The sequence below is a fragment of the Hakea prostrata genome, chromosome 4, assembly GCF_041222555.1.
Source record: "Hakea prostrata isolate BN-2017 chromosome 4, UWA_Hpros_2, whole genome shotgun sequence".
NCBI lineage: Eukaryota > Viridiplantae > Streptophyta > Magnoliopsida > Proteales > Proteaceae > Hakea > Hakea prostrata.
This window is the reverse complement of record NC_142603.1, coordinates 5,023,552-5,037,744: the sequence shown is the minus strand read 5'-3', so window position 1 is coordinate 5,037,744 and position 14,193 is coordinate 5,023,552. Positions and strand designations below refer to the sequence as shown.

General features: G+C 38.2%; 1 protein-coding gene across 1 annotated transcript; it reads right to left on the bottom strand.

Annotated features, from left to right (window-relative positions):
- Positions 1-1,589: 1,589 nt before the first annotated feature.
- On the bottom strand, positions 1,590-13,391 carry LOC149017289 (AT-rich interactive domain-containing protein 3-like). Its single transcript, XM_089151620.1, has 12 exons — positions 12,778-13,391; positions 12,646-12,685; positions 12,245-12,297; positions 9,788-9,833; positions 6,111-6,203; positions 5,206-5,328; positions 5,058-5,109; positions 4,878-4,953; positions 4,488-4,554; positions 4,356-4,406; positions 2,560-2,652; positions 1,590-2,074 (listed from the first exon to the last, which is right to left on the bottom strand). Exons 1-12 carry the CDS (start codon positions 13,263-13,265, stop codon positions 1,958-1,960), a joined length of 1,299 nt encoding a protein of 432 aa, XP_089007746.1. The 5' UTR covers positions 13,266-13,391; the 3' UTR covers positions 1,590-1,957.
- Positions 13,392-14,193: the final 802 nt, after the last annotated feature.

Sequence of the window (14,193 nt, the reverse complement as noted above, 5' to 3'; positions counted from 1 at the left end):
CCCCCCAAAGGCCCAACACAACAAGGTTAATCAGCCAGCCGTAGACCACCAGCACCAAATTACTAATGCTGTTGTAGACTTTAAAAAACTATGTAATTGTTTCTTTAACTAATATAAGCTTTTATTCAGTATCAAAAAAAAAAAAAAAAGTACACCATTATGTCCTCTCAAATATTTCTTTTTTACCAAAAATAAATATTATTAAAAAAAAATCCTTAACCTCGCATAAACGAAGATTGGGGTAAAGCTTCAAAGTCCACTAACCCAAGGATAGCTCAGTTGGAAAACGATCAATGTTTTTATTTAGGAGGTTTTTTTTTTATTTAAAAAAAAAAAAGTCAAATCCTTTATAAGAGGTGAGAGTTCAAATTCTCTCGAGGTGCGCGTTGTACGCCTTAGATTCTGAAAAGAAATAAAAAATAATTCCCGATTGCAGCAGAATTCTTAGGTTTGCAAAAGAAACCCAAACGAGAGAGGGAGGGAGGGGAGGGGAGGGGGAGGGGAGTGAATCTGGTGAGAATCGATGGATGTAAAATAATCTATAGTCTATACCCTTAGACCGTCCTTTGCTCTCTCTCTCTCAGTCTCTCTCCAACTCTTTCTTCTTCTAAAATCCACAATTTCCATATGTACTTCCCCATTAATTCCTTCACTAGTTGGTGGGAGCTGCTTCTTTTTTCTTCGGTAAAGGGTGGGAGCTTCTTCAAGTATTACATCTTCTTCAACCTACCACCAATCTAAATCTACTTCCTTTGGGTCTTCATCATCCTCCCAAATAATAGAAAGATCGAGAACAAACCAATCTACACAGCAGTCTGACTCCAATTAGAGTTTGTGAGCCGGTAATGGCGGTTAAATAATCTGGGTTTCCGTTGAAAGCTTCATATAAGGTGCGAAACGATGCTTTTTGAATTGGGATTGAGCCAGAAGAATTCCTTGACGGTGCTTTTAGTTTATCTAGTAGAGCCATCCGGAGGTCAGGACTCAGGAGGTGTCTCTCCATTCAAAACCACACAGAAGTTGAATATTATGCAAACCATTTAATGACTTTCTCAATGCTTGGGAGATCTTTGTTTGAGCAACCATTCAATAATCCCCAAACTACTGAACAAGGAGATGCAGAGAAGCAGCATTTGCTTCATTGAGAAGGTGAAGAAGTATTCAGAAAGAAAACTCCCTCAGGAGGGAAGAAAAAAAAACGTTGGGATGAAAATGGCTTCTAATCCACCAAACAGACCACAAGACCCGAACGAGGAGGCTGTGGACCTGTGGTTGTGGTTGTGATTGATTTCAGTGGTATGCGAGTTTTGGTATGCGTTTCTCTTGGATTCTAAGATCAAATCCCCAAGATCTGGGACTTGAAAGGGAAAAGGACCTTGGGATTCTCCGATTCTGAAAGACGTTCAGAAATCGAAAGATTGGCTGTACCAGAGAAGACAACACGATGGACGTCTCTGTGAACGAGATGGGAGACTTTAGAGTAAAACAGGCAGAGCAGACACCCACTTGAGCCATTTAGGGCTTAAGAGACCTAATGTACCTCATTTTAGGGACCCTTTGTACAGAAGAATAAAACGGTACCACCACCATATTCAGAGGACATGTCTGACTACCTACATAGGGTGATAAACTGCAACAGGTACGTCATTTTCTTTCCAACATTCCCACCATGTCAAAAACAAAACAAAAGCCCACAACAACACCACCACCACCACAAAAAACTATAAAAGGCTATGTAGTAAATCCCAGCTAAAGAAACTTCTGCTTGCTCTACAATATCGGTATAGTACTTGTATAAGCTTTCAGTATTTTTTTTTATGATTTTCATGATGTACCTATATGCACCAATAGAGCTAATTAATGTCTGATATATCTGCTAAAATCTGGTTTTACCTAGTTCATAATTGCTGTCATCTTTGGGAATTGACATTGATAAAAGAGTATAACTTCCCAAGTCCTACTTTTTTGACTGCTTTTCTGACTGCTCGAAAGGCACACGCACAAACAATTGGCCATGCAGGGTCACTATAGCAGATGTACTCTGAGGATCAATTCTCGACGGCAAGCTGATTACCTGGAAGAAGAACCCAGTTACTGTAATGGATGCTTGGACGAAAGTCATGTCCAGCTTTCTATAATTGAGAAACGGTGATCAGAAGATGAGCTCTAACTAGCTATGTCAATCACTTACAAAACCAACACTATGAAGCACACTACTCATGGGTAAGGGTGGTACATGAATAGAATCATTTTGAAATTCATGCAGGATCCTGGCACCTCCATGGACCAACCCTTAAGACAACATTATTGATCTAACTAATTTTTGACATCAAGACTAGGTTTAATATGCATTCTAGGCTGGAAATGTATTCCAAGAAATCATAACAAACACAACCTTGAGTTTTTCATCCATGACTTAAAGTCTGGGCATACTAGTTAAAAAATGTACACACCCCACCCTGAGGACCTCAACTCAAATTTGGGATAGGAAAAAAAATAAACTATATAGCTATCCTTCACATTCTATCATTATTCACTAGTATTAGATAAAAGAGAGACCTTTTTAAAGGGGGTGAGACCCCAAGGATTGTTGCGCTTCTCTGGTTCACCAGTTATGACCAAGCGTCCTACCGGATCTGACTGCACACGCACCTGAGCTCAAAGATAAACAAGTTAATGTGTTGTTTGTTGGAACTGAGAGTATTGTACCTTCTATCACAGAAAAATGTAATGCTGATTCCAGGCAAAACAAAAGGTACGCCAATGATGCACTGACCCAAAACAATTTATGGCTACTCTGAGAATACAACAACAAACACAAACCTTATCCCAACTAAGTATGGTCAGAGTACTCCATCAGGATATAATACTTAAAGCTACTCGGGCTGAAAAAATTAAACTAAAATGTAACAACATTATCAGATGTCACATCAAAAGCATTCGACAGAGTTGATTATGTTATCAGTACATACAGAGGAAGCCCACTTAAATGGAGGCCAGAAACCCCACATCTGAAACAATTTCATTATTCATTCTGACAAAATAACTAGCCTCTTAGCAATTTCTCAGACCACATGTTTCAACAGCAAAATGTTAAAAAGCACTTCAAAAAGGAAATTAATGCTTTGGGGAGATCTTCAAATTAGGGCTACCAAACCTCTGTACACAGGAACAACATTAATTGTAGTACTGAATTCAGATACGGAAGCAAATTAAAATGAGAGAAGGCACACTAAAGGATAACTCACGAATGGTTAGTAAGGTGATGAAACATTTTATTTTATCACATTCAAGGACAAAAATTCCATCCTTTTCTAATTGAGGTTCTCAAGGAGAATCCATTTTAAACACCCCCCCCCCCAACCTCCCCAAGAAAAAAATCTCAACCTGCAAGCAAAAGCTTTTTCAAAGGGTCCATTTCAACAGATCAAAGCATATGTTTCCCAAATTATACGCAACAAACCCTAAAATATCATTACTCTTCCCAAATATTTCGGAACAAGTTCACTTTGCAGTGAAATGCAAACTTTACCATGGCACCAATAGCATGTAAAATTTCCCAAAGGATGATGACCTATAAACTAGGTTCCACCTTGAAAATAAAATACCATACTAGGTTTTCCCCCTTGTTTTCCTCTTTCTTTCCTTCCCCTTCCCCTGGGGAGGAGGGGGGGTGTAAAGTGCTAACTTCATATTAGAACCTCCATCTGCACAACAAAATCCCCAAATTGCCATTGTTAAATGATTTTTAACCATTTGATCATGCTTCTATAGGGAGGTTTAAAACCTACTTACATGTTTGATAGACATTCCATAAAACTATCCAAGAACAACAGGACAGGTTCATCCATTCTTACTGATCACGTTCATATCCAATTGTTTAGACCCTTCTAAACTAACACCGGATACTGATGCTCTAACCAATGAACTAGTGAGAAATCACAAGGAACAGGACTACAGAATGCTCTAGGTGCCCGAAAATGAGAACATGGCTTCAAAAAGTGATGTGTACGTAAGAATCCTTGGTCAACAAGTGATGTCTATGTGTTTCACCCTCCTTGTCGGAGCTTAATGGGCATGTTATCCAGATCACAACCGTCACAGTGCAGACATGTCTCACGCATTAGTAAAACAATGCTGCGGGTGATGGTTGTCACCCACTTTACATTGAGGTTGCCCACATAAGCAAGAATGTAAAGGTCAGTCCTATAAGTTCAAGTATCCAGGTGATAATAGCTGCGTCCAATTGGCAGATATAGCTTCCCAAATACAAAGGCTTAGAAAGCAAAGTACATATATACATATATCTATCCAGATAAAGGGAGAGTGACTGTTTCAGGAGAAATTGGTCGTACCTCTTCACGTAAAAGCCCAGGAACCAAAGCATAGACTTCAAAGCAATCCTTCTGTGGACACATGCATAGAATTAACAACATTGAGTTGACAAATTTTGTTATCCTCTACTTACAGGGTCTAGGTTAGCTTACAGTTTTCTGCACATTGACCTTCACCCAATCAGCAGGTGCCCAGAGATCAACAACCATGATATCCGTTCTGACAGAAGAAAATCCAGATCAGATTTAGCTTCATTTCTGAGGTCCACTGTGAAAAAATTTAAGTTCAATTCCCTTTCGATGTTTAATTTGATTCTAATTATGTCTTGTTTACCCTTTGTTTCTCATTTTTCTCAATTGTAGTAGATGCTCTCATTTAAGAGATCACAATGAAAGACTATTCAATAAGAAATATCAGTCAAGATACATGTAAATGTCATCTTGCACTTCCATATCAAAGAAAGAGAAGCTAACTTTTGGTGGGTGAGACTGACCAACTGATCACCATTAAAACATTAAAGGAATGCATGGATGGGATCTTACTGTGGCTTTGCAACCTTAGTACATGCGGCTTTTACAGCAGGCTCCGGGTCAGATGCTTTTTTACGCTTCTGTACACCTATGTCAAATGAAAATGAAAACAAAAATAATTAAAGATTAGCTGAGGAACCATGTAGATTGGATTATGCTGTTAAGAATACTGATCCTCCAAAATAGCCATACCAACAGTTTTAAGCTGTTTTTCACGCTTTGGCACAGAATCATAGCTCTTATCCTACAAAAAGGAGGGAGGAACGGTCATGTATTAAATGGATTCCACAAAATGCCCAAGAGAAGAACAGGTTTAGGGGGTGTCATTTTTACCCCATACCTTAATAATTGGGTCTGTAAACTCATCATTACCAAGAAGGCGATGGGCATGCCATCCCAGCATAGCACGAACTGCAGCTTCCCTAAGTGTCCTACCTGACCCTGATGCTTGATTACCACTTGCCTGTTGACAGAAACCTTGTAAGGAAGAATCCAAGATCTTTGGATAACCATTACAGGAGAGACCAAAAGAAAAAAATGAAGAAGTCCTAAAACCTAAACCCCTTCTCCCCTCTCTACTCAATTAGCAAGGGAGTTTGCTGACCACTGTCCCCATTGAATGAGCTTCTGATGGAAAAGCCAAAAGAAGTGAATCTGCCTAAGAACAAGAAAGGGTGTCACCAGCCTACCAAAAATGGTTACAAGGATATCCTAAACAAAAGAAGCAACCACACCAAACAGATTTCAGATTCTGACCCGCCATGGTTTCTAAAGTGAATCACTGGATCTACATGCAGAAGCACCATACAACAGATCCAATTTTGAAGCTGTTATAATACCAATTATTTCTTTTAAAAATTCAGATCATTTATGGCCAATTCCAATTCTCTATTGGCCAATCCAAAACCATGGGTCTACTATATGCATTATTGATACACAGGTTCACTTGATAACTTGTCCATAATAAAAACCTTGCTATTGCCACATGCCTTTTCCATCAGACTGCAAAGAGACATTTCATGAAAAGAAGTCATCCATGGCAGTTCTGAGTCTTCTGACAAGCCATTTACTTGGACAGAGTAAAATAAAGTAATGATCATGAATTAGGTTGCTCTATGTAAAATAATCTATAATCAATTCAACAAGAACAATTCCCAGAACAGATGATAAGGACATGTCAAATGAGATAAATCTACTGTCAGTGCTAATAAAAGATCAAAGAGGTCCTAGGTGAGGGGAAGTTACCGGGTTTTCAGCATTCGTGTTCTCTGCACGGGAAGAAACAGGTCCAGGGAGCTCATCACCATGCATTTTATGCCTTTCATATTCAAGAAGTGACTGTGTAAAGAGAGAAGTTAGGTGACACACTGATGAATGGATGTATGGATTACTAAACATAAAGATTAAAAAAACATGGAAGCAAAACAAAGAACTCATTTGTTATAACAGAGGAGTAGCAGAAAAAAGACATTTGTTATTGAAAAAATAAGTTTCCTGCATCCAATGAAATAATACCATAAGAGAAAGTATCAAACTTGCTTCAGAAGAATTGAAGTAGACCAGTTCTACTCCAAACAATACCATCACAGGAAGCGAGGAACCAGGGCTCCACCTTAGCCCGCAGTTCCTTGAAAGAACCTACTCTGATTCACTGACACAGGTTCAATTGATTCAGGCCAGAACAACTAAGTTTGGGCTTTTTTCTGGTTCACCCAATACCAGTCAAAGAACGGTTAAAAATAATTAATGCATGCTTAGGTTATCTACTTTGTTACAACTATCTCAGATCTAGGAGACATTATTCCAGTCAATAAATCAGTCCATCGATGGTTGTTAAGTTTTCGAAAATGTAAGTTAATTCATTGATGGTTATGTAGACTGTTGAAAATGTGCAGTTCATTAAATAGCCAAAGAGGCTTGTAGAGTTGTAGGTAATCTATAACCCTCCCAACCACTTTATTATTACGTAAGAACTTTAGGTTAAAAAGTTTAATGACATTTCTGGTTTTATGCCACCAAAAGTTGCGAGATGCAGTTAAGCCCAAAGAGTTGCAGGGTTGCTCAGTGAGATTCCTAGATTTGGACTTTTGGTTAGCGAGATGCTAAGTAAGGCCTAGATGAGAATCCTTGGTCATATACCTCTAACTCTTTCTTTATTTCCTTTTTTCCTACAACTTTTGTTTCCGAAATTATCCACTTATTTGTTCTTATAATTTGCTGCTAGTTTGCTGTAGCTTTGATTGATTCCTTAATGTGTTTCGTTGCTATCACAAGGAACAAATGGTTCTTATCTAACTTTAATTGACTTCAATTTTGTTCTCACCTCTCTGTGAACCTGTCTACGGAAGATTCTGATTCTGCTGCAAGGGCTGAACCAGGATTCCATTAAGGAATACTTGGTAAACCAAAATTTTCTGAACCAACTACAGAGAATGGTACTAATCAATCTTACCTACTATACTCAGACCTCCAATTCTTTCAATAACTACTTCTCCACACTTTCTATACAATATCCTAATGGTGCTTGCTCAACCGAATGGATGCAAATATCCCCACAAGGGATGTGCATGTACCTCTTCCAGGTGATGTTATTGAGGGCAAACTTGCTTACTACAATTTTGACCATCAAACAATGTATTTGTTCCTTGTAGCAATGAAACCATATTGACAGCTTGCAGTCAGACCTCATGTGCAATGGCAAGGACTATCTAGCTAGAGGAGGCTTGAACCCCTTAATTTTTGAGACCCCAGGGGAAGGACGCCTCATCAAACAACAAAGCAGCAAGCGTTTCAGATCTTAATGAAGGGCTAAAATGGAAAGCTACACAGTTAGCTAGTCATGACTTGAGACATAAGTGCAACTTGCATGAATTACTCTAACCCATCAATCTGTTTTAACAGCTTACCTGAAACAACCCAGAAAAAAATATATGGAAGATACTCCAAAAAAAAATCTTGGGAAGAGCGAATCATAAAAGAAAAGCCCGGGACAAAGACCAAACACAAAGCAAAAGCCAAGATAAAGGTGGGGGAGAGAAAGAAAAGAGGCCGACGCAGCATGAGCTTCTTCAGCTCGAGTTGCCTTCTCTATGAGTATTCTTCATGCTTCCTATATACAAAAAGGAGAAACTTAGCACTTCCAATCCTCTCTGAATTATGTGGTGGTCCAATGTTAGAACAGAAACATTCAACAAAGTTAATTTATAGAAAACCTGAAACCCACCCACTAGCCTTGCTTTCCCACAGACAGGAATCTTGACATCCTCCAAGGCTAGACCTACCAAACATGGGTATCATTCATTAGCTTGTTTTAACAATAATCGATGTACACTGCCACCTACGGCTCTGATTCTGCTACAACAATCTGTCCCAACTTGAGTTGCCAAGTGAGAGCTACAATAACGTATATCAACCCACAACAAACTCCCTAGCAAGTATAGACATCCATAACCACACCATAGTTCCAGATTTCAATCTCGCTGCCCAACTCGCTCCCTCAAAAAGGCAAGATATACTGCGATCTCACTGATATACCCGAGATATTACCAACAGCTGACCAAGATATATTCAAGATATGACTAAGGTAATCAAGAAATTATTGAGATTTCTGAGACATGACCCAGATATCGAAATTTGGTTTAGGTATCTGAGATCTCCACCGTCATTTCACACGCCATTACATCTTGCCTTCTAAAAAGAGCAAGGTATCTTGCAAGATCTCATCTCAAGCTACAACACACACATGCAGCTCTGCATATGATAGCATCATGTGGTGCCAAGGGGCACATCAATACATGGCCTTCACACTACACCCAACTTCCTACCTTCGCTATGATGTTACAACCGCGTATCCCAAAAATTTCAATATATTAGTTAAGGCCTCCAACAACATATATCAGCACACAGTAACAGATTTAATTCCCTCCATCTTTGATTCCTTTATTTATTACAGCTGTCGGCCACTATTCCCGTTACTTGTACTAATTTAGGATGAGTAACAATTGAAAGAACTCCATCCACATAGACACACACCTCCCCCCCCCCCCTCTCTTGAGATTTGGGTGTGAAATGCTCTACCATATGAAACTTAATTTCAAGAACCCCATTGAAATAACCAAATCCCCACCCTTTTATTCCTTCTTTTATTGGATCCCTTCTATATTTGCATTGTTGAATAACTGTGATTCCCTCCCACAACCCTTTTTTTTTTTTTTAATTCCTACCAAGTGGCCCTTTGAATAGAAAATATTTCCAGAACTCGATTATCTCCTTATGATTGTACTAGATTTCTTCATGTGGCCCCTTGGTAATCCCAAATGGTGATTCTGAATGCAGGATTGCACCACCCTATTTATAATTGATGGATAGCTAATGTCAAAGCATTCTAATTCTTTTTCATCTCTCCATATATCCTATACAAATCAACCAGATATTTAATGTTCTACCAATAAAAATAGCTTTCCAGGCTCATAATCCCTGCCTTGGTCCTCAGGCCCCCTTTCAGTTGGGAGTCCTAAGTGATGGTAAACAATTTGGGAAAACTAACCAAGCAAAGGAGGACTGTCTTTTGAGTACAAAGGAGCATTTTACAAAAGAACCTAACGCATTTATTCGTCAGTAACCAAAGGGGTCATGTTTGTGGCATCCAATCACATATAGACCTGTAGGGACTCTGAAACTTGAATACCATAACATGAAATCTGCATATTAAAATTTTAATTAAAAATATTTAATTACACAAGTCTTCAAACGATAAGTAAACTTGACATGCCAAAAACAATTGTGTCCCATAACTTGAATTATCACTCTCACCCTCAAACAGTCTATAGATGCATCCAAAAATGAATAAAAAGATGCCCAATTTAGAAAGTGGAACTAAAGCATTAAACGAGTAGTAAATAATCTGTCAATCTTCAGCAAACCTTCTCATAAAAACCTCGGAAAGTCCAGGAGACAGTAGTACAAGTCCTGCCAAGCAAAAAATAATAGGTAAGTTTAAGGTGGTCCCTTAAAGTTACTACCATCAATCATAAAAACTGTATTCACAATTTCTTCTTGGAGATGTGGCGCTGGGGGGGGGGGGGGTTGGTTTTATCTTCTTTCCTAATTTTTTTCCCCTTTGTTGGTGCAGAGACTGAAGACAGCAAGCACTCAACAGAAAAAGCATTCTTAATGTATTAAGCACAAAAGCCACTCTATCTAATGTCAGATAATTTGGTTTCAAAATGGCTTACATTTACACATGATAGTTACAACCAAAACATACAGGTGAAAGGGTTCACTAAGCAACAAATATCAGAATTCCAAACACAAATCTAGCTGCCAGGCCAGCAAATAACGACACAAACCATGGGGGTGAACTCATATTGTTAATAATTTAAGAAAAAGTACATTGGCAATTTGCATGCAATAATTTCCCAAATCTTTTCTTAAAATGGATATGTCTTCTTTTGTCAACAAAGCCTTAACCCAACTAAATGGAGTTGGCTAGATGGACCTTTGCAAAAACAATAACTAAAATAATAGTAAAATGGAAAGAGTACAAGAACATCTGCAGAAGCTTTGGGGGGGGGGGGGACACACACACAAAAAAAAAAAACAAAAAAAAAAACAAAACAAAAAAAAAAAAAAAAAAAAAAACCATACTTGAGAGAAGGCCAAACTAAACATGTTGAACTCACTTCAATTTGCCTTCTCCTAGCTCTTTTAGATCCTTCAATTAATAGACTAATCATAAGTTTAAATAAATTCCTACGTTACTCCCATGATTTGGGGTTGGTTTAGGGAGGTTCCTTACACCCAATGGAACCAGTGCAGGAGGAATCCCTACACATGAGGCTGTTTTCAGGCAGCCAAACTGCATCAATGTATCTAAGAAAAGTGGTGTCATCATGAGTATTATATCCCTCTGGCACATTATTACTTGAAATGTCTTCATCTAGGAAGCTGCGTAGATATTCATTCCATCAATTCATAATGCCTTCATCACTTGTTAACCATCTTCAACTTTAATAAACATGGTCAACATCTCTAGTCATCATCTCCTTTGCTTTGACTGTCTTTTAATTAGCTTCTAGGCTTCTAGCCTTCGTTGGTGTTCATGTTGTTATAAAGATCGTCATATTTCCTCGCACTAGCATTCCCCACTAATCTTCTTCACTTCATTTCTGGTAAATATATCAATTGTTTTATCCTCAGTTGTCTTTTTCCAGGTCTTAAGAAAAGCTATCTTGGTCTCAATGGCTTCTTGGATCTCATGAGCCCACCACCAAGACTATCTTAGTACAAGGTGTTTGCTTTTCTATTCCCCTAGTATGTCCTTTGCAACCTTTGTGATACAACCCGTCATCTCATCCATATCAAATCAGTGCCTCCTTCAACGTTTGCATACCCTATTTGACCACTAAACCACCAAATGGAATCAAGGGATCTCCTTTTTAATCTCAAACACTTTAATATGGGACAAATAAGCTCCCCTATCCAATGAAAGGCAAAATGAATGACATATCGAGGACAGCCAATCTACAGTGACTGGTCAAAACTTTACTCAAGCATAACCTTACAGTCTCACAAAAAAAATCAGTTATACCCTATTGTTAAGAAATCAATTTGTCCAAAATGAATTCCACTTATATGTAATCAAAAGCTCTGATCTCTTTTTGCAATGGGTATTAACAATGGATTTCATCTGCAACCACAAAGTGTAAAATAGAGGTACCTCCTTACAACTGTTGCAACCTCCGTGGCCTCCCCTACAGCCTTTACAATATCTCCCAGGATGTCAATTCGGATAACCTCCAAGTCTAGTATTACCCCTTGATTAAAATCATAGTCCATCCAAATGTTCCTAAAATTATAGTTTACTAATTTTTTATCAATACTGTTTGAGGTGCAGAAGGGTTGATTATATTTACAACCTCCTCCAACACTAATTTTATGAAGAATCCTATCTCCAATTCAATAATCACAGTATTCTTGAGGTCTGTGGCTTCCTCCTATAATGTCCACTCCATTTCTATCACTTTGTAAACAACTTATGGTAAATTAAAAATAAGAAAATAAAAAAATATGCCACAACAGCTCTGTGTCATCATGTCATTTATCAACACAAGCAAAGTACAAATTTTCCAAAAGGAAAAAACAGTGAACATAGTCAATGGTGGGTTAGTAAAGCGGTTAAAAGCCCAGACTCCCATGGGGAGGTCTTGGGTTCACACCTATCCAGCGACATTTCATTTCCAGAATTAAAAAAGCACCAGTACAAAAAAAAAAAAAAAAAGTGAACATTTTACCTATAAAACTATAAAAGCACACTGAACAATAGAAACTAACTAAGGCTGGGGCATTCAAATCAAATTATCGAGCATCTTAATTCTTACTTTGGTGGTTTGAATGACTCTCCAACTTGCCTCCACAGTTTGCATGCTGTTACCTGAAGATCACAAACAAACATGTAGAGACCAATCACATTTTCCATAAGTAAAACCTACATTACAATGCATAAATCTCCCAGAGTCCAGGGGGAAAATTTTTCCTGAAATTATATAGAATAAGGCCGCCAATACTAAAGAAAATTAAAATGAACGACTCAAATTTATCATTTGTACGGTATTGCGATAGCATCCTGCTTCTTTAAGTATGTTTTGGGACCTTTCGAGCAGACAACGCATGCTTCCGCGGAGCTAATATTCTAAACCTTGACATCTCCCATGCCTATTACCATCAAGTAACCCAAAGTAAAGAAAAACCATAAAGAAATCCAAGCAGATGTAATGCATACATGGTCATAGCCACCCAGCTTGGTCACGGCTCTCCACAACCTGAACACAGTTAAAAGTACACAAGAATTAGCAAAGCTGAGAAAACTCATTGACAGAAGTAGTGTTAAATGCTTGAAAATGTGAGGACCTACTTCAGACAATTCAACACTTCTCCGTAAAACTTCACAGGCTTGAATTCCAAGCTCCTCTCCTTAAAGAAGTTCTCTAGTTCCTTCATGAACGCAGCTTGTTCCTCCTCTGTTCCCGAATCGTCACCCTCATTTGTCTCCAAAATAATTGACTGCTTAAAACCCTCCGGAAACTCTTCGGCCACCGTTACTTGTTTCAATGCAGCCTCCTCAAAATCTCCTTTTTCAGACGGAATCTCTTCCTCTCCCTCAACCGCATTCTTGGACTCGTCTTCCGGCTGCGGCAGAGTCGCCTGATCTGCTTCATTTACGTCATCAGCTGCTTCAGAACCTTGGCCATCGTTCGAATGAGAACCCGTAAGCAATTCTCTGTTTTCATGGTATTCCACCGACTGAGGTAATTGTGCTCGCTCTCCATCTCTACCGGCAAGCTCAGCATCAACCATTTTGCGCTTGACTGCTCCTTTCTTATTATCCTTCTTCATGACCATCGTTTTCGAAGCCGAGAAATGAGATGAAACCTCTGTAGAAGTTTTAAATAGAAACCAAAACGTTACTACGCGAACGGAAAGAACTTTTCCCGCTTCTTCTTCAAGGCTTTCTGTGACTGACTGAGATGTCTTAGTTACCGAGGTGAAGTAGAGCAGTGGGCGTAAACACAGATTTTCACCGCTAAATTTCAGCTGTTTTGGATTTCCGATAGACGAAATAGCGTTTTAGGGTTTTCGTGCCGGATTTTAGTGAAGTCCGAATGTAACGGCCCATGTAACAGCGACAACTATTTGACATATCTAATAATGCCGGATTTTATGAGCCTCTTGGTTACATGAATCTAGAGATTTGAAATCCCTAAATTCATAAATGCTAGATTTATATCCATTTAGTTGTGGAAATTCTTGAATTCATTAAATAAAGAGAGTCATAAATAATTAATTTTATGAATTATAACTTTATAGATTTGAAATCTATAGATTTAAAATTTTTTGATATTTGAACTCTCCAGACTCATGTGACGAAATAGACCTACTAAATCTAGAGATTTCAAATCTGAGATTTATGCTTGTTTGGTCCTAAAATATTCATAGATTCATGAAATTTAGGGATTTCATTTTTTTGTTTAAAAACGTGAATTAAGTCATTCTTTGGTACTTGATGAAATTCATGGATTCCACTATACATACAAAATTGATGAAATTTGTACAGCAAAGTAATCCAACAAAACACTATGGACTTCGATAAATTGAGGCTAACCAAACAATTAGTTTTTTGAACAGTGAATCCATAGATATGAAATTCCTTTTCATTTTAAATATCTGAATTCATGTAATCAAACACTCCCATAAAGTAACGGTCCACATAGTGACAATTGTATCCATCTAGAACCGAAACGAATCGTTTATTTTCTTTTCATTTTTTTCT

Coding starts and splice junctions, on each gene's coding strand:
- LOC149017289 (XM_089151620.1), bottom strand. CDS start 13,265: ATGGTCATGAAGAAGGATAATAAGAAAGGAGCAGTCAAGCGCAAAATG. Junction 9,834..12,244: donor GAGTCATTCAAACCACCAAA/GTAAGAATTAAG, acceptor TTTGCTTGGCAG/GACTTGTACTACTGTCTCCT. Junction 4,555..4,877: donor ACTAAGGTTGCAAAGCCACA/GTAAGATCCCAT, acceptor TTCTTCTGTCAG/AACGGATATCATGGTTGTTG.